At 46.7% G+C, this 20,951-nt stretch overlaps 1 protein-coding gene across 1 annotated transcript; it reads left to right on the forward strand.

Moving 5' to 3' along the window:
• The first annotated feature begins 4,676 nt into the window (after positions 1-4,676).
• On the forward strand, positions 4,677-20,569 carry ZMAT5 (zinc finger matrin-type 5). Its single transcript, XM_082203522.1, has 6 exons — positions 4,677-5,034; positions 10,938-11,088; positions 12,067-12,129; positions 13,984-14,064; positions 18,664-18,775; positions 19,570-20,569. Exons 2-6 carry the CDS (start codon positions 10,962-10,964, stop codon positions 19,697-19,699), a joined length of 513 nt encoding a protein of 170 aa, XP_082059648.1. The 5' UTR covers positions 4,677-5,034; positions 10,938-10,961; the 3' UTR covers positions 19,700-20,569.
• Positions 20,570-20,951: the final 382 nt, after the last annotated feature.

The raw sequence follows: 20,951 nt of genomic DNA on the forward strand, positions 1-20,951 counted from the left end.
GATGTTATATTTGCAACCTACTTCCGAAATGCTCAAAAATAGAGGATCAAAGGGCGGTCAGAGAGTTCAATGGGGAAAATTGAGAAACGCCTTGGAAGTCGTTTGACTTCCGAGGTGCGTTCGAAAACAGAAGCATTCACTTCCGGGTTTTCGGCGTTTGGCTTTAGAAACGTTTGGCAGCCAAGACGTTTGAAAACTGAAGTTCGACTGTACTTTGTACTCTACTGCAGTAGGCAAGTGTGAAATCTGTGTATAGGCATCTCATGAGCCTAAATGGGGATGAAGATCTTTAGAAACAGGGGCCTTACTTACCACTTCCTGAAGACTCCCCAAAATGCTAAGGGCTGGGAAAAGAATTGGGGACAAAGTAAGGCATGCGTTCTTAGTTTTCCTCCCTATCCCTCCAAAAGAGAAAGGGGAAATAGATGTTAGAATTTGTACTTCCCGATGCCACACACACCCCGTCCCACTTTTGAACTTCGACTAGGCACTCCACTTACATTTTTTCACTAATAGGCTGATTTAGTCACCCGTCTCTTCCACCCATTCTGTCAAATGTTTTCTTTGATAATTGCAGCCAATTCAAACTTCAGCAAGGTTGAGAGATTCCTGTCCATTAAATATGTGTGTCTTGTGCTTATACCCAGGCTGTGGGGCTCTCCTATTCCCCCAGCACACAGCTGTTCAAATATCTGGCATCAATGTTATTTTGATGCTGGGCATACAATAAATGTACTGGCCTCAGCCGGTCCATGAGAACCCCTGGGGCCTGCCCAACAGGTGATGGGCTAGAACACACTTTGACACAGCTCTGAAAAGCACTGATGTGTCAAAAGTTGTGCACTGAAATTTTCTCATAAGGAACCAAAACTTCAGCCTGTCAGTTGGATGTTCTTTAGCAACAAACCTTACCTAATGTAATTCCACGTTAAGTCTAGTGCCAAGATTTGAATCAGTGAAGTGAACCAGCTCAGCAGCAGGCGGACCCCAAGAACAGGCACTTGAAATCTGATAGGATGGCATTTTCAGTCAATACTGCAGCATGGAAATCAGCCAAAAGAAAGGCAGCAGAGAGTGAGCTTTTGCTGATTTGGTCAGTTCCTGCATAATGGTTTTACCTTGTCTGCATTGATCATGAAGCGTCAGCAGCTATTACAAGTTAGGAAGGGAAGATTTTTTTCCATTTGTCCAGCACTGTAGCAAAGTTTTAAAAGAGTTAAGAACAAAGGAGTCTGGCTTATAGCAGATTCAGGCCATTGGTCCATCAAGCTCAGTAGAGTCTACACCTGGTGTGGGGAACCTGTGGCTCTCCAGCTGCTGCTAAACTTCCATCAGGTCCACCTAGCATAGCCAGTGGTCAGGGATGATGGGAGTTGTAGTCTAGCAATGGGGGGTTCTGCACCAGTGGCTGTCTTCCAGAGTAAACCTGTGGTGGAGGGCGGTAGTGGAATGCTCTGCTTGAGCCTCTTCACATTATAGAGCAGGAGTGGTTCTAACCTGTACCCCTCCATAGGTTTAACTCTTAACTGCCTTCACCCCCAGCCAGCATGGTCAATCAGTGGTCTGGGATTATGTGAACTGTATTCAAACAACTTCTAGAGGATCGTAGGTTAACCAACCTGATGGAGGGCAAGGTTGGCACCCTGAACAGAAAGCAGCCCCACTCAGTGCGGATCTGCTTGAAGATTTTTATATTTTTAGATTGTGTGACTATTTTACTGTTTAATTATTTGATTGTTGTTAGCCGCCCTGAGCCCGGCTTCGGCTGGGGAGGACGGGATATAAATATATTTTATTATTATTATTATTTTGCATCACTCTATTTGAGGCTTTCCAAATAAATAAGTATTTAGAAAGCAGACACTTAAACTAGCCTTAAGCATATAAATGCCTGCAGATTTTTAGGTGAGAGCAGGCACAGAATAGCATGCTTTTCATTGATTTTTTTTCTTTATCCAAAAATAGAGAGCTAAAGTCCCACATTTCTAAGGAATCAGCTCAGAGGAAATTAAAACGGAAGGTCTGAAGTACACAGTGTCTTAGAATGTATTTTATTAAGCTACATTTCACAGCAAAATAAGTTCATAAGCCCAGGTAGCTTGTTCTTGAGAGGATGCACTCTGGATCAAACTGCCACATATGGACAAACATTTTCTGCCACAGCAGTTGGTGGTCAAGAAGAAGAGCTTGTAGTGAAGATCACAGAAGGTCCATCAGGAATCCAGCCATTTCTGCTTCACTCGTCACGTGGCTCTTCGTACTTGTGCTTGATGTGCTTCCAGAGTTTCTGCATCATAAGAGACACAAGGATACAGTAATCTTAAGCAACAACCTCAGGAGTGCTTGTTTGCAGCTGAACAGGATATTACAACCTGGCACAGTCCACTACTTACTGCCACCAGGATTAATGGGTGGTATTTTGCAAAACACAGCAACACCACTCAATACTACTCCCAAGGTGATTTAAAATAAAGGTGACAACAGAGGTAACAAGATGCACATCTGCTTTGATAACCTGCACATGATAGGGATGCGGGTGGCACTGTGGGTTAAACCACAGAGCCTAGGACTTGCTGATCAGAAGGTTGGCGGTTTGAATCCCCGCGATGGAGTGAGTTCCCGTTGCTTGGTCCCTACTCCTGCCAACCTAGCAGTTCAAAAGCACGTCAAAGTGCAAGTAGATAAATAGGAACCGCTCCAGCGGGAAGGTAAACTGTGTTTCCATGCGCTGCTCTGGTTCGTCAGAAGTGGCTTAGTCATGCTGGCCACATGACCCGGAAGCTGTACGCCGGCTCCCTCGGCCAATAAAGCGAGATGAGCGCCGCAACCCCAGAGTCTGCCACGACTGGACCTAATGGTCAGGGGTCCCTTTACCTTTCATGATAGGAGTGTCATCATTCCAGTATAATCATAAATATGTTTATTCATAAGCCCTGTTGAACTGAACTTACTCCTTCATCCTGAAAAGCGAGATGAGCATTGCACCCCATAGTCGCCTTTGACTGGACTTAACCGTCCAGGGGTCCTTTACCTTTTTACTCCCTAAAGGTGTAATTGGGACTACAGCATTAAAGTCTATATTATGCACCCTCATTTTCTCATACAACTGCACTCTTTACTTGTCAACTGTTCTCTTTCTTTGCCTTTAACACTTTCTCTTTGCCTCAAAATCAGTGCTGTGGCCTCCCCAATTCTCCCCCAAAAGTACAACCACACAGAATAAAACATCCAGATACATGTCAACAGCGAAAAACCCCTCAGAATAAGAAAGCTTGATTTCTATTATCTTTATAGATACCAAAGTGTCTATAAAATAAATAAAATGATGATGAGCAGATGAAAGTGCCTGCCCCAGGTAGATTACAATCTGAATATTTGTCACAGGGAAGATGTGGAGAAAGATAAAACAGGAAAAATATGCCATTATTTCAGCTACACATTCTTAAGGTTATAGATACAGTAGGACATGAAAACTAGAAGGTTGTGGCAAATGCTTCACAGAAAACATGAGTTTGATTGACGGATTTTGAAGGAATGAGGTTGCATTCATCCTGCGACGAGGCTACATTTTAATATTTTAATGTTTCAATATTGTATTTTAATCTTTGTTTTTAAGTTGTAATCATTCAACTTGTTTTTATTATTGCTTGTTAGCCGCCCTGAGCCTGACCTTGGCTGGGGAGGGCGGGGTATAAATAAAAATTATTATTATTATCCCACAGGTGTTCTGGAAAGCAGTTCCAAGCATTCTGGGCAGCAGGAGAGAAACTGCTGAATCTTTTGAGGGAGCAAGAGACCTTGATTTATTTGCAAAAGCAGCCACTTCCTATGGCTCTTTCCCAGAAGTACAGGCCATTGTTCTGTTCCATGTATAAGGTGAAATACATGTTCTTCTCAAGTAGATGCTGCACAACCTGAAGTACAAATTTCACAGCTGAACTAACAGATCATAACGGGTGGCAAGAACCATAGAATAAAAATGCCATGGCCTTTGGCTAGCACAATAAAAGTTCATGCATGTAATTCAGCATTAAGTAGGCACTTGGGACTTGACTTGCCACAGCTTATTTGTTTATAGTTTACCTGCCATGGCGTCTCCCCAAGACTTCTAGGAACTGTAGTCTCAACTGTTGTTAGTTCTGCTATAAATTAAACTGCGTTAGTGACTGATTAAATTATTTCATTACCCCGCTATGCTCACAATCCTGGTAGTTAAGATTGGTCACCCCTGAAAGATAAAATAAGGATCTTAACAGACCGTAGTCATTGCAAGCTGCACATCTTTTCAGGCCCTCTGGCCTTCGCTGCTTTGGGAGACTGTCCCTCGTACCTTCCTGGTGGCCCCATGCAAGACACACAGAGAAAGCCCAAGCAGGCGTTCAGCTGTTTCGAAGAGGCCCGAAGCCGGGGCCTCTCGTATATCAAGGCCGCGTTTGACCTTCGCCCAGCCCCGGCACGCGTTCTACGCAAGTCCCCGGCTCGGGCCTGCGCGACCCCACAGGCCGACTTACCTCCTTGTTAACCTGCTCGAAGATGGAGTCCGCGCTCTGGTCGAAGGCTCGCTCGAAGAGCAAGGCGCCCACCACGACCGTGAGAGCGAAGGTAGCGCTGCGGCGTAAAAGCACTCGGTAGACCTGCTTGGCGAGAGTCATCTTCGGCAGCCTTCAGGTACCGCGCACGCGCAGCTCTCGCCTCCTCTAGCAAGGGCGGCCCCTCCGGCCGCCAAAGCTTTATGGGTAACGAAGCCTTTTCCCGCGCGGAATGATGGGCTTTGGAGTCCCGCTCCAGCCCCCTAACCTGTAGTCTTCCGGGTAGATAAACTTCATTTCCCGGGATGCCCCACGGTTGGTGTCACGTGATCCTTAGGCGCTCATGCCTTTGGGAGTCGTAGTCTTGTGTGGTTTCCGGGGATTTTAGAAGCCTACCCCAAACTACAGCTGCTAGTTGGATAGAGTACTATAGTTAGAGATGTTGCCTGCTGGGTTCCTCTGCTAGGTGTGAGGGGCGATGCCTGTGATGTCTGTGTAAAGGGAGGTGAGTGGCCTGTTGGGCTATTTTGCTTTACTTTGCTTTACTTCCTTGCCGCCCATGGCCTCGGCTCTTATTTACCTGCCTTCTACCAGGTAAGATCCACTTGTCCACCCAGGTTGCCTTATACTGAATCAGACCATTGGTCCACCTAGCTCAGTATTGTCTACACGGACTGGCAGCAGCTCTGTAGAGGTTCAGGCAGGAGACGCTCCCAGCCCTGGCAGGAGATGCTAGGGATTGAACCTGAGACTTTGGTATAAAGAGGTGTGGGAAATAGCTATTAATGGTAAATTAGCATGTACTGTTAAGGTAAGACGGGGAATATGCACGACAAGATTTTGAGGAGATATGGAAGGTGTTTGTAGAATTTGTACTGTTAAAACGGACAGGGGTCAAATTATCGCAAGAGGTGATGAAATTTTTGGAGGCTGGGTAGTTACAATGGAATGGTCTCGGGGTGGGGTGCACATTTTTATTCTTATTTAGTATTATTACTTTGTCAAAATAAAAAATAAAATTATATATATATGTGAGACTTTCACTGGTATGATCGGATAGAACAAGGAGTGTTCACTGCTTGCCAGTATTGGCAATACTGAAATACTGGGCTAGATAGACCAAAGGTTTGTCTGGGTATGTAGGACAGCTTCTGGAGTTCCTTTCTCACCATTGCCTGATATTTAAAAACCCCAAAACAAAACAACCCTGGAGATGCTGGAGATTGAACTGGGGGATGGGGGCTTGCAAAACACATGTTCTACCACCAATCATTCACAGGGGCGCCGACTTATAAAAAATATTGGGGGGGCCCATACCGGGGTCCTGCCGCTGGTTCGCTCGGGTAGCCGGGAGAACGCAGTTCGAGGTGGCGGTGTTGGGGAGAGACCCTCGCTCAGGGCGCCACTAGACTTGGCGGCCGGCGGCCTATCTGGGGGGTTTTGGAGCGTATTTCGGCGGAGCGATTGGGGAGGAGGGGGCTTGTTGCCAGATTCTTCAGCTGAGCCGGAGATCCGCTGCTGGGGGTCCCTGGGCCGAGTTGTGAGCATGGCCTGCTGAAGGGAGATCCAGCCGATTGCGCGACGGGGACAGCCGGGGCTCTCTGGCTAGGGCGCGCGGCTGGCTGGCTGGCGAGGGAGCAGGTGGGGAGGAGGCGGGGGTCCTCACTCTCTTAGGAAACGCACCCGCGCGCCCGATTGCCACGAAGTCCGAAGGGTGCGTGTGTGGAATTAAAAAGCAAAAACGAGATACGGGCAGGGCAGGCAAAGAGTTTTCTGCAAGAGGATGGAGGGCAGGTTGAAGAGAAAATCACTCAGGATGAGACAGTCAAATCAGCCATGATAAAATGGGCTCAGGATATTGGGTATAACATCATGTTTGAGGACTGGGAAAGGTTATGGACCACCGGAATGAAATTCACGGCATGTAATGCCTTGAAGGAAAATATTATGAAAATGATTTATAGGTGGTACATGACCCCAGTCAAGCTTGCAAAAATATATCACCAGTCTGATAATAAATGTTGGAAATGTAAGGAGGCTGAAGGGACATTCTTTCACCTCTGGTGGACTTTTCCAAAAGTGAAGGCCTTCTGGGAAATGATCTATAATGAGTTAAAAAAGGTATTTAAGTATACCTTTCCCAAGAAACCAGAGGCCTTCCTCTTGGGCATTGTTGGCCAGAAAGTGTTAAAGAAGGATAGAACTTTCTTTATGTATGCAACTACAGCAGCAAGAATACTCATCGCAAAATATTGGAAGACACAAGATTTGCCCACACTGGAAGAGTGGCAGACGCAATTGATGGACTACATGGAACTGGCTGAAATGACTGGCAGAATCCGAGATTTGGGAGAAGAAACAACGGAAGAGGACTGGAAAAAATTTAAGGACTATTTACAAAAACAATATAAGTTGTATGAATGTTAAAAATTTACACGATTCGGAAACTATAGCTTCAGCAATTAGATTTGGGAAACAGGAAATTATATTTTAAGTAAGAAAAGGTCAAAATCTAAGGTAATACTATGTTTAATTTAAGATATAAGTAACTGATGAAAAGTATGTTAAATTTAGAGGTATAGTATTTGAAAAGTACAAAATAAGGTACGAAACAAGGTAATAATTTGCTGATATCTTTATTATAAAGAATGCAGGGTAAGGGAGATGCGAGGAAGTCCAGTTAGTTATATAAAAAATGTGTTGCATGGTTGGTTTTCTTTTCTTCCTTTTCTTTTTTTCTTTTTCTTGTTCTTTTACTTTTTTCTTCAGTGTATGTTTCTAACTTTGTATTTGAAAACTTAATAAAATATTTATAAAAAAAGAAGAAGAGAAAATCCTTTCGCTTTTCTGGGGCGCAGGGAAGTCTCAGAGCCGGAGGTTGGGGAAGGGACCCCCTTTGCTCTGCCCTCTTCTCCCGTCTTAGATTCGCATGGGGGTCCCCGCCCGAGCTTGCCTGGCCACCGGGCCACACAAGGGCCGCGGTCTACGCGGCGCACCTTGCTAGCCGCGCAGCTGTCCTCCGCGGCTGTGGAGCAGCCCTGCGCCGGTGCCCAGCCCCTCTGGGCGCCCGCTGCGCTGCCAATGACAAGCGGGCGACGTCGCGGGCGGGGAAGGCGTCGCTTTCTTTCCCGATCCTTCATCCTCCCAGTCTTCCAGCCCTTTTTTGGGTTGGAAGCTCGTCTCGTTCGCCCTTCTCCTTTCTTCACCCTGCGCGCAATTTTCCTCCCTCGTCTCCCTCCCCATTTCTCCTTCCTTCCTGACTGACTGACTGACGGGCTCGGGCTCAGGCTCGGGCTCGGGCTTCGGGTAGGGCTCGGGCTCAGGCTCGGGCTCGGGCAGCCACAGCGTCGGCGGTGTTGGCGATCGGCGGCGCGGGGGGATGGTCCTCCCGGGGGAGCCGGCGCTGCTCAATGGGGTTGCCAAGGAGACAGGCCGGCCACCCCCCTCCCCCGGCCCGGCGCCCCCCGCCGCGCCGGTGCCCGTTATCGAGCTGGTGCGCGCCGGGCGCCCTATAAAAGCCGCGGGCGCGCCCACCGCCGCCCGAGATTATTGGGGGGGCTGAGCCCCCCCAAACGAATTTTTGAGGGGGCTCGGGCCCCCTCAAGCCCCATGGAGTCGGCGCCTATGATCATTCATCAGCAGAGATCACTTCAGATTGGCAGCCGCGTTAAGATTTTTGCAGCAAAGACAACATCAAAGAACCTGGCAGTGTTTGAAGAGACAAACAGATTTTGAAGCAATTTTAAAGTAACATTTGTATGACTCATCTTAGGCATGTTTGGGTGCCTAATTCCTTGATTGTTTGTTTGCTTGTTTAAAAAAACAACAAGTTCCAAAAAGAATGAAAACATCAATAAAATATCACTAAAAGCATCACAAAAAATGTCCCTAAATACCAGTTAGTTAAAAAAAAAATAATCGTGTTGCAAAGGCTGGTCTAAATAACACCATTTTCAGAAGATGTCTGAAAGAAGGGAGTGATGTTTCCTGTCAAACTTCTACTGGCAGTGAGTTCCACAGGGCAGGGCCTGCCATGCTATATCTGAAGTATATCTGAAGTATATCTACTATATCCAGTATATCTGAAGGAGCGTCTCCACCTCCATCGTTCTGCCCGGACACTGAGGTCCAGCACTGAGGGCCTTCTGGGAGTTCCCTCGCAGCGAGAAGCCAAGTTACAGGGAACCAGGCAGAGGGCCTTCTCTGTAGTGGCACCCGCCCTGTGGAACGCCATCCCACCAGATGTCAAAGAGAACAACAACTACCAGACTTTTAGAAGACATCTGAAGGCAGCCCTGTTTAGGGAAGCTTTTAATGTTTGATGTATTACAGTATTTTAATATTTTTTTGAAAGCCACCCAGAGTGGCTGGGGAAGCCCAGCCAGATGGGCAAGGTATAAATAATAAATCATTATTATTATATGCTAAATGCTCTGTCCCCAGTAGAGGTCAACCGAACCTCAGGGGAGTCGGGAACCACCAGAAATGCCCCATCAGAGAACCTTTGTGACTAAGGTGGAGCATAAGGAGCAATTGTTTTCCCATTGTAGCTATAAGAATTAAAATAAATAAATAAGTTCAAAAATAATAGTTCAAGGGTGGGTGGGAAACTAGCACCATATTTATGGTTTTGGCTCAAAAACTCTTGTGTCTCTATGACTTTAATAGCTTTCTCAGTGCCACTACTAGACTCCAGCCTATTTGCAACCATCATCCCAGCATCTGAAGCAACTCTCAGTTGCCTTCTGGGCAGCAAATGAGCTGATTTGATCGATGAAGCCCAAAATGATTCTGACTCAACCATAAATTAGACTAGTCTCCTCTGCTGAGCTGTAATGTTGTTGTTGTTTTTTTATAATTTTTACAATATTTATATACTGATTATCAACCATCATGGTTCTTGAAGCGGTATGCAATAATGCTGATCAGATTTATAGGCGAATGCGATTGCTATTACTGCAATAGACCCTATTAAGTCAGCCTGGTAAATGAGCCCACAAATAGTATTAGGCTGCAAAAATAAATATTACTTGCCTGTTAATGAGACTAGTGGAAGAGGGGGAGCTGTAGTCTCTGAAGCTGTAAGAACGTACCGAGAGCCTGTCTGCTGGATCTGGCCAAACACCCATCTAGTCCAGTATCCTGTTCTCAGGGTGACCAAACAGATGCTTCTTCTGGGAAGCCCATAGCCAGATCTGAGCACACCAGCTCTTTTCCTCTTGTGATTCTCAGTGACTGGTATTCAAAGGCTTACTGTGTCTCCACCCCCATCGTTCAGCCTGGACACTGAGATCCAGCGCTGAGGGCCTTCTGGCGGTCCCCTCCCTGCAAGAAGTGAGGTTGCAGGGAACCAGGCAGAGGGCCTTCTTGGTAGTGGCGCCCACCCTGTGGAACACCTTCCCTTCAGATGGGAAGGAAATAAGCAGCTATCCTATCTTTAAAAGACATCTGAAGGCAGCCCTGTTTAGGGAAGTTTTTAATAAATAACAGCTGTACTGTTTTTAACACTTGATTGGGAGCTGCCCAGAGTGGCTGGGGAAACTCAGCCAGATGGGTGGGGTATAAATATTATTATTATTATTAGTATTAGTGAAGAAGAGAACATAGCCATTGTGGCTTAGTAGCCCACGATAGCCTTCTGTTCCATGAATTTGTCTAATCCTTATTTTAAAGCTGTCCCCCAAATCACTACATCTTGTGGGAATAAACCTGTAGGAAAGCTGTGCAATCAAGGAAAGGAAGCCAAAGTCTGATCATTTCTCTCCCCCCCCCCCAATAATCTTTATTAGTTTTTCAATTAGATACTCCACATACACATATTGTATTGCATTTTACATTTATACTTGCTCTTCAGAGCTGACTTCCCTCCTTCCTTCTTCTGGTTTTTATATCACATACAATTTGATCACATTATTTTCTTCCAATTTATATATTTTTATTCATTTTCCATATTTGTCCATAGTGTATCCATAAACAAATAAGTCCTCATGTTTATACAATTCTTGTTGTCTGTATTCATTTACCACTACTGTTAGTTATATTAGTTTCCTTATACATTTTGCTTCTTATTATTTTCATTATCCATCACTTTTCTCAATCTTTCCCGTTATGAGGTTTGTTTCCCAAAGTCTGATCATTTCATTGACATGTGGGTAAACAGTACAGTGGTACCTCGGGTTAAGTACTTAATTCATTCTGGAGGTCTCTTCTTAACCTGAAACTGTTCTTAATCTGAAGCACCACTTTAGCTAATAGGGGCCTCCTGCTGCCACCGCGCCGCCGGAGCACGATTTCTGTTCTTATCCTGAAGCAAAGTTCTTAACCTGAAGCACTATTTCTGGGTTAGCGGAGTCTGTAACCTGAAGCGTATGTAACCCAAGGTACCACTGTATTTGATCTTCCCTGCAGAGGTTTTCTTCAGCAAGCGTCTCCATGGGGAAGCGCTATTTCTGCGACTACTGCAACCGCTCTTTCCAGGACAACCTCCACAACAGGAAGAAGCACCTAAATGGGGTTCAGCACCTTCGGGCCAAGAAAGTCTGGTATGATCTGTTTCGAGGTAAGAGGCTGCTTGGTAAGAAAGAAGAGCCCTTCGGATGGATCAGGCCTGTGGCTTATCTGGTCCACCATCCAGCGGCCAAGCAGATGCTTATTAGGGGAAGCCCACAAACGGGACCTGAGAATGACAGCACTCTCTTCCCACTTACAAGTCCCAGCAAGTGGTATTCGGAGGCATTTGCTGTCCGCGACAGAGGATATGAAACTCCCGATTGTAAGCCTGGGTGGGATTCTTGTGGGACGCTTCTTGCTTGCCCTAGTGGATGTGTGGAGCGAGGCCCCTCACCTCATTTTATCCATTAAGGTCCATAAATAGTGGTCCTGGGCCCTAAGGAGGTCAGATTAGCCTCAACCAGAGCCAGGGCATTTTCAACACTGGCTCTGGCTTGGTGGAACGCTCTGTCTCATGAGACCAGGGCCCTGCAGGATCTGATTTCTTTCCGCAGGGCCTGTAAGACAGAGTTGTTCTGCCTGGCTTTTGGCTTCGAATTAACTTGATTCCCCCCCTTTCTTTTTTCCTTTTTCCTTCTGTGATGGAACTCCTGCTTGGGGACTTCCCTTGCTTTTTTCTGGCCCATGTAGGACCAGTCTGGATAGTTAGCCTTGGTGAAGACTTGACCTTTTCATCCCCAAAAAAGGTTTTTGAGTTTCTGCTGAAATGAGGCTGCATTTTAATGTTGTATTTTAATCTTGTTTTTAAGTTGTATTTCAATCAATTGTTTTATATTTGGTATTAGCTGCCCTGAGCCCAGTCTTGGCTGGGGAGGGTGGGGAATAAAAAAAAATTATTATTATTATTATTATTATTATTATTATTATTATTATTATTATTATTATCCTCTCCATACTTTTAAGCAGAGGTTGGATGGCCACCTGTCATGGATGCGTTAGTTGAGATTGGACTAGATTGGGGGTTGGACTAGATGACCCTTGGGACCCTTTCCAATTCTTTGCTTTTACGATCCTTTGCCATCTACAGATAATGCAACCATCCTGCAGGAGGAGCAGAGTAAGAAGCCGTGCCGGGAATTCCTGCTATCGGGTATGCTTTTCTTTTCATTGGGCTCCTCCCGCCCCCAAGAAGTTGTTCTAAGGGGCAGGGAGAAGAGTATCAAATATGGGGGGTGCCCTGCTGGATCTGACCAAAGGCCTGTCTGGTCTAGATTCCCAGTAATATCCAAGACAGTATGATGACAAAATACAATGATACAATATCAATATACACTCTTTATATAATATGAAATATATGAAATCACAAACAGAAAACTTACGAATCTCTGAAAGTCACAAAATATGCACTCTTGATGGATTCTCTTGAAAACATAAAACCAAATAAACATAAGTCTTGTAAGTCTCTGAAAGTCTTTGAAGACTATGCAAGTCTCTGAAAGAAGCAATGTATCAGATTCTTATCTGGTGAAAACAGGTTGTAAAGCTTTGTTTATGGCGTCCTACACTGCCGAAGTAGTTCGCAAACAGATGTTGTGAACATTGATTCCAGATATACCCACTGTTTCGTGAAATTCTTTAGCACAGCAGAAGGATACAGAAATGCTTCAAAAACTATAAAAGAATATTAAAACCATGGCCTGCATATGCATGGTAACTACAATAAACTCAAAATATTATGAACTATACACATAAACTATAATGTCAAAATAATGTGAAATAACACCAAAGGTACATACCCCATATATATGGTGAATGGAAAAGTATAACAACAATTGCTATGGAGCGGTGGTCATAAAGTTATGTAGTCACTGCTACTGACCGTATGTTATCAAAAATATAAAAAGCTGATCCCAGGTGGTGCTCATAACAGGGAGATTGAGTTTAAAGGTACAGTGCAGTTACAGCCAGAAAATAAAGAATCAAATGAAACAATTGAGATCCAATTCAGAATTAAGTCCTCCCAGATGAAGTATTTCATATTATATAAAGAGTGTATATTGATATCGTATCATTGTATTTGGTCATTGTGTTGCCATGGATATTACTAACTACTGTTTGCAACACAGGGGTTAAATTGTTTGGTTACCTGGTCTAGATTCCCTGCAGCGGCCAAACAGATATTTCTCAGAAGCCTGCAAAAGGGCAGCAGCCCTGTCCCTCTGCTGTCATCTCCTAGCAACTAGCGTTTAAAGATATACTGCCTCTGAGCTTGGAGGGTCTATTTGTCTATCAGTAAGCCTCCAACGGGACACGGGTGGCACTGTGGGTTAAACCACAGAGCCTAGGACTTGCCGATCAGAAGGTTGGTGGTTCGAATCCCCGCAACGGGGTGAGTTTCCGTTGCTACTGCCACCCTTGCAGTTCAAAAGCACGTCAAAGTGCAAGTAGATAAATAGGTACCACTCCGGCAGGAAGGTAAACGGCATTTCCGTGCTCTGCTCTGGTTCGCCAGAAGCGGCTTAGTCATGCTGGCCACATGTCTGAGCTGTACGCTGGCTCCCTCAGCCAGTAAAGCGAGATGAGTGCCGCAACCCCAGAGTCTGCCACAACTGGGCCTAATGGTCAGGGGTCCCTTTACCTTTACCTTTAAGCCTCCATGAATTTGTCTTCTCACCCTTTTGAAACCGCTGAAGCTAGTAGCTGTCGCAGTGCATTTATTTCTCCCTAATTTTTAATTTGCGGCAGGTGGCAATAGATGCGGACTGTAATAAATAATTGAATTTGTTTGCTCAAATGGTTATATAAAAATCCCGTGAATGGAGTTTTGGACACAGGAAGGGCCATACTGCCAGTAATGGAAAGGGGGGGGGGGGGTTGAGGCAAGTTTTGACAATTCTTGAATGCTGTAATATCTCTTGTTCCTGCTGTGGTGGTGAGCTCCTTTGTTCCCCTGAAGCTGTGGTTTCGTTCTTTAAAATTGTGCTTGCTTTGGATCTCTCGGCAGGACGGTGTGATTTCGGCCCCAACTGCAGGTTCTCCCACATGACGGAGGAAGATCTGGAGCAGCTGAATGCTCATGTGCAAGGTAAATGGGGTCTGGAGAACGCAGGCACCCGTAGCCTTAACAGGGTGTGGGATAAACATAAGGAAAAGTGCTAATCCCTTCTGTAGACCCTGTGTAAATCACTGTTAGGCTGCCTCTAAGTCAAGAGCAAGCTAGCATCTCCTGTGTTGCACTATGCCTGCTATGGCACTGAGGCTGGCTTCTTGCCAGAGCCTTGACTGCAGTCATTGTGATGGACATCTTTCCCCAAATGCAGCCCCCCACTCCGCAGCCAACACTACAAAGTGGAGGCCAGGGAAGGCCAGAGAGATCCGAGCAGCTGTTCCCAGCTCCTGTTGTGTTTGTTCACCAATTATACAGCTATTGATTATCAATGTAGGGTAAATGGGCTGGGCAAAAGCAAATAATTGAATCAGCTGGAGAGAGAGAGAGAAAGGCAACTCTCCGTCCCCAACTCCTCTGCTTGATTCTGCAAATCGAAACCTTTTTAATTAAAGACTCTCCCCTGCAAAGACGACCCTGCCGCCTAGACTTCTGGCATTTGGCAAGCCTGCCGCAATTGATTTTTCGTTTCCCCACTGTGCAGAAAGGGGTACTCGGTTGGGGTTAAGCTTTCTTTGCTATCTCCCTGGGAGTTCTGAGCAAGATAAGCTGAACACACAATGCTTTTTTGGGGGTGGGGGGCTCTTGGACGGGGGTGGGGAGCAATGGCTGCAGCGTTTCTGTTTTATGGAAGTTGTTGACAATTTAACAATTATCCCATTGTCTTTGGGGAAGGGCTGTAGCTCAATGGTAGGGTGTCTAGCAAGCAGGAGGTCCCAGATTCAATCCCTGCCAGCATCTCCAGGTAGACATGAGAGAGGCGCCTGGCTGAAATCCTGGAGAGCTGGTCAGTGTACACAATACTGAGCTAGGTGGACTGAGTATAAGGCAGCTTCCTATGTAAGTATGGAAAACAGGCTAAAGTCAGGGGTGGTGGGAGCCTTGTCCAAGCCGCGCTTTGAGGGGAAGCAATATGAATTTTACTTGGACAGACTGGGGGTAAGCAAGATGTTTTATACCCTTCAAGTGTAGGGCCAGGCCAGGCACAACACAGGAGATTTGTGATTCATTTATTTTAAAAGCATTTCCATACCACTCGATAGTTTGACATCTCTAGGCGGTATGCATGGAGGCAACTTAAAAACAGTACAGTGGTACCTCGGGTTACATACACTTCAGGTTACAGACGCTTCAGGTTACAGACTCCGCTAACCCAGAAATAGTACCTCGGGTTAAGAACTTTGCTTCAGGATGAGAACAGAAATCGTGCTCCGGCGGCACGGTGGCAGCGGGAGGCCCCATTAGCTAAAGTGGTGCTTCAGGTTAAGAACGGTTTCAGGTTAAGAACGGACCTCCAGAACGAATTAAGTTCTTAACCTGAGGTACCACTGTACTGTTGAAAACGGAGCTGTAACATTTCAAAAAAACAAAGCAGCATTATTACAAACAAACAAATCGGAAATTCAAGTAGTAACAGGGCCAGTTTTCTGGGTCAGGGAAAGCCTGGGCAAAAAGATGTCTTTGCAAGGCATATGACACAATGAGTGGATGATGGATGGGGCAAGGCGTTCCACAACGGTAGAAAATGCCTGTTTTTGGCTCCTCTCTTGAACCTAAACCAGAGAGGTTGTGGGGTGGATGGAGGGGGTGGGGAGGGAGACTCTTCCATGTTACCTGTTTCTGGCTCCTCCTCCCTCTTTCCCCCCTCTTTCCCCGGCTGCACTCATGAATATTCAGCAGGCTGGAAGAATAATTGGCTGCCACTGCCGAGCTGGCGCGATCCTTCACTCTGCTGGAGTGGTGGCGGTGTTAATTTCACACCCTGTCGGAAAGTGTTTAACATTTTGCTTAAAAGCGTGACATATGGCACCGTCTTGGTTTGGAGCAGGTGGTTGGCAGGAGGGTGGGTGCTGCAGGAGGTGGGTGGGTTGGTGGGTGGGTGGGGGGTCCTCTGGGGTAGGTGGTGGGAGATGCCTTTTTTGGATTCTGTTCTGGAATGGTATCCTCTGGGGACTGGGCAGGGTGATCTGATCATTAACATGGGGAGCAGCGTTGTCCAAGTCCCTCTCTCCCCGCTTTCCCATTGCGTTTTTTTGGTATTCAGGTGCCCCCAGGAATCTGTGTTCTCGTTTCTGATGAATGGAACGTTTCCTCCCGACTGCCTCCTGCAATCACTCAAGCTGTCTCTGGCTTATTCTGCCTTCGGGCCCGTGATTGTGCTGTTAATGTCAACGAGCCAGCATGTTTCCCCTCCCCGAATATGCATTAATGCACCAAAGCCGTAAAAAAGCAACAGCACAGGCCTCCTTTGAAAGGAGAAACTATCCTGGGGATGGGTCGCCAAGGCAAGATTTCATTGCCTGGCTTGCTTTGCAATGGGCATCAGTGTGAGTCCCTTGTCCCTGCTCAGGGACGGAGGGTGAGAATGCGAGTTCTGCCCCAGTCGTAACCGGGCGGCAGGGAAGCCACAGCTCCAAGCCCGTGCAGGATCCTGAGCCAAGGGTGTAGAAATTCAGCCTGCGTGTAAGAAGAGGCTGGCTGCTGGATCAGGCCAGCATCCTGTTCTCACAGTGGCCAACCAGATGCCTGTGGGAAGCCAGAAAGCAGGCCCTGAGCACAACTTCACTTTTCTCTCCCGTGAGTTTCAGCAACTGATGTTTAGAAGCCTTGCTGCCTCTGACCATTGAGGCAGAGCAATAGCAAACATGGCGTTTTCGGCAGCTAGGCTGGTGACTGGGAACAGCCGCCGGGACCACATAATACTGGTCCTAAAGGATCTGCACTGGTTCCCCGTACGTTTCCGAGCACCATTCAAAGTATTGGTGCTGACCTTTAAAGCCCTAAACAGCCTTGGCCCAGTATATCTGAAGGAGCGTCTCCACCCCCATCGTTCAGCCCTGACACTGTGGTCCAGCTCTGAGGGCCTTCTGGTGGTTCCCTCCCTGCGAGAAGTGAGGTTACAGGGAACCAGGCAGAGGGCCTTCTTGGTAGTGGCACCTGACCTGTAGAATGCCCTCCAATCAGATGTCAAGGAGATGAGTAACTATATTATCTTCAGGACACATCTGAAGGCTGCCCTGTATAGGGAATCTTTTTAATGTGTGATGTGCTATTATATTTTTATATAAGATGGAAGCTGCCCAAAATGGCTGGGGCAACCCGGTCAGATGGGTGGGGTACAAATAATATAATTATTATTATTTACTGGATTAGACCAATAGTCAATCTAACCCAGATCCTGTTCTCACAGTGGCCAACCAAGTGCCTCTTCTGGCAAGCCTGCAAGCAAAGACTCAAGTCCCTCCTGGAGTTTCCAGCAACTGTACTGCTCACAACACATAAACCGCAGAATTTGATCCCACAAGATCTAGTACCCCTTTTTCCTAATACAGTGGTACCTCGGGTTACATACCCAGAAATAGTACCTCGGGTTAAGAACTTTTCTTCAGGATGAGAACAGAAATTGTGCTCTGGTGGCGCGGCAGCAGCAGCAGCAGCAGCAGCAGCAGCATGAGGCCCCATTAGCTAAAGTGGTGCTTCAGGTTAAGAACAGTTTCAGATTAAGAATGGACCTCCAGTACTACTGTACTAGGACTTCCAACAACTTCAAACGTTGGAAAATTTGGGACAGACAAAAGTGCTTCCTCACACAGTGACAAACTCAGTAACTCGGCTGCACCAAGCCAAGGTTGCGTCAATACTTCAGGCATAAAACCTGTTTCCAAATCATCTCCTCCTCCTCCTCCTCCTCCTCCTCCTCCTCCTCCTTCTGCCTTGCAGTCATGCCATTGCTCCGTTGAGCTATGGAACTCGCTGCTGCAGGAGGGCAGGGATGGCTGCCAATCGGGGCGGCTTTAAAACAGGACTGGACAAATTTGTGGAGGAGAAGGCTGATCAACAGCTGTTCGGCATCGCAAAGGCTCTGCTTTGCCTCCACAATCGGAGACAGTAATGCTTCTGAATTCTAGTTGCGGGAAGTCACAGGAGGAGAGCATGCTCTTGTATTCGGGTCTGGCTTGTGGGCTTACCAGAAAAGGCTTCTGGTTAGCCACAGAGAGAACAGGAATGCTGGACTATTGGCCTGATGCTTCAGAGCTCTTTTGATGTTCTTGTGGCTCTTCTGTCTGTTTTCGGAGAGCAACATGGACCTGTCTTCTGAAGCAGGAACTGCAGCTGGCCCTTCTCTTTCTGCTCTGTGCACAACCTGTGAGTCTCATTGGCCCTCTCCCCGGTTTCTTTTTACTGCCGTGTGGACTGCACTCGGTGATCCTCCCAGCCTGTACAAATTCTGCCAAGGCAAAGGACGTTGTGACTGTTGTTCTTTTGAAAAAAAGCTGTTCCAGGATTTGGAGCTGCGTAGGTGGAGGACTGGATAAGATGGGAAGGCAGAACCATCCATCCAGAACTGGCCAAATCGCAGACGGAACGGCAGCTGGGAAGGTGGTTCCGTAAAGGGAACCACGGCGCCCAGGCCAGAACTGTCAGCTGCAGGAATACAAGGGGAAATAACCACGAGTGTGTTCAATGGGGCTGTTGGGCTAAATGAGATTGCCCTTGTCCGTCTTTCCCAAAAAACAGAAGAGAGGAGGGTGAAAGAGCAGCGGCAGGACAAGGCAGTCGTTACGCCTGGCACCATTGATGAGTGGCTGGAGAAGAGAGCCAAGCGGCTTGGCACAACTCAGACTGACAGGTAATGCACTCTCTGCAGCTGGGGGGGTGCGAGATTTAGGTGATGGCAAAGCTCTGCCTCCACAGTTGGAAGCAGCAATGTGGGAGGGGAGAGTGCTCTTTTAAAAAAATTAAAAAATAAATGTTATTAGTATTTTCCACACAACAACAACACAAAAGATATAGAAAAATAACAATACACAACACACAAAAATCAAGATTCGAAAACTAAAGAAAGCAACAACAACAAAAACAACAAAAACAACAAATCCATATCTTGCAAATTAATATTATAGACACTAAAACAACAACAGCAAGACATTGACTTCCACCAATCCCACAGCACCTCCTTTATCTCTCATTGCGTCTTCCTGTTTTCCTGTTTTCTTTATCATCTCTATCCTAACATCTAGATATAAATCCCTCTTTCATATCCTTTCACTTCACAAGGTTATTCCAGACTCAGCCAGATTTCTGTCCTCGAACTTTGACATCCCCAGATGTTGTTGAACTACAACTCCCATCGCCCCTAACTAGCAAGGCCAGAGCTCAGGGATGATGGGAGTTGTAGTCCAACAACATCTGGGGACCCACAGGTTGAGAACCGCTGTTCTAGTCTGACCCTCCCTGTTTGCAATATTAAAATGTTGACACTGACCCTCCCTCACAGGGTTGTTGTTGAAAAGGTTACTGAGTTGTTGGTGGTGAGCCCTGAGCCCTGCAAAAGCTCTGTAGAAATAGGGAGTCTTGTAGGGTTGTTGTTTTTTTAATATATAAAAGTATCTGATTTCCAATGCTGTGCTTTTCTTCTCTCAGTCCCCTCTCCGAGGAAGAGTCAGTTTTCCAGTATCCACCTGGTTGGCCTTCAGTCCAGGATCTTCCACCTTCCCTGCAGGCTCCACCTCCTGGTGGATGGCAGGTGCCACCCAATCTCCAATGGGGATGACTCTGCTGATGCAACCAGGACGCCCTTCAGAACACCAGGTGGTTTCCCTTATGCCTTTGCTCCCAGTGTTGCAGAGGAAATACAACAGGAACAGGGAACCTGCAGGCCTCCAGATGTTGAACTACAGCTCCCATCCTCATCAGACGGTGGCCGTGTTGGTTTGTGCTGTTTGGAGCTGGAATCTTGGGGCGGCGCCACATCCTTCCCATCCCTGATACAGGATGTACATGTATGTCTTTTCAGCTTTTCTGATTATTGACAGCTGTCCTGCTGCTCAAGTTCATGCATATATAATGCGGAAAATGCAAAGGGGAATCAAAACGAAGTGGACCTTATTTAACGTAATGGTTTGGTGAGAAAAAAGAAAATGTGGAAATTGCTAATGGAAGAAGTCAGCCTGAAGGGTTCGCTCTGGCAGTCCTTGGAAGGGTGTCCTAGGGTAGAATGGTCCCATCTCAAGGCTCTCCGTTGTGAGGGGCAGACCTATTCTGCCCTTTGTGGCTCCGCTGTCAGTACTGTGGGGGTTAGCAAAAGGGGGGACGTTATGGAGGGGTGCACCTTGGATTAACCAGATCCAAAGTGCTCATCTTCCCACAGTGTGGCTCAAAAGCGTGGTGGGTGTGGGGCAAAGACCCACCAACCCTGGGTGAGAAAGTTCAGAAGGAGGAAGCGTTCTGGATGATGAAAGCAGAAGAAAATGGGGAGGGGGCGGGAAAACCATCCTAACCCACAGATGCCACCAATCACTCCAGCAAGAACCCCATAGCTCCCTGGATTTTGCAGTCCCTCCAACTTGGATTCTTTGCTTTACCTGCAGAGGGTGGGAATATCTGTTGTTGTTGTTTAAATAAAGTTCAGCTGAAATTTGTACTTCCTGTGTACTTGTAATATTTCTACAGAACCAAGATTTTGGGACACGTGTTTGGGAGAGAATATTAAATCGGCAGTACCATTTGAGCGTCCAAACTTGCGTTGTTTGACTTCCTTCTCTTTGCTGCCTAATTTAAATGTGTGCTGGGGGAACGCCAAGAGTTTTAACCCCTGTGACATTGCACATGCCCAGCGTTGTGTTTAAGATTTGGCCCTTGGCTGCTATGCGTACACTGTTGTTTGTGTGCCAGGGATCTGCAGCTGGTGTGGGCACTGCGCTTGGTGTGCTGATGGCAAGGCTGAGGACAGGGCTGGCATCATAGGGCACCTGTCAAGGTGCCGCCTGTTTAAAAGCCTTCATTGCAGAGCAGCGATGGGAGAT

Source organism: Podarcis vaucheri (genome assembly GCF_965113315.1).
Source record: "Podarcis vaucheri genome assembly, chromosome: 16".
Lineage (NCBI taxonomy): Eukaryota > Metazoa > Chordata > Lepidosauria > Squamata > Lacertidae > Podarcis > Podarcis vaucheri.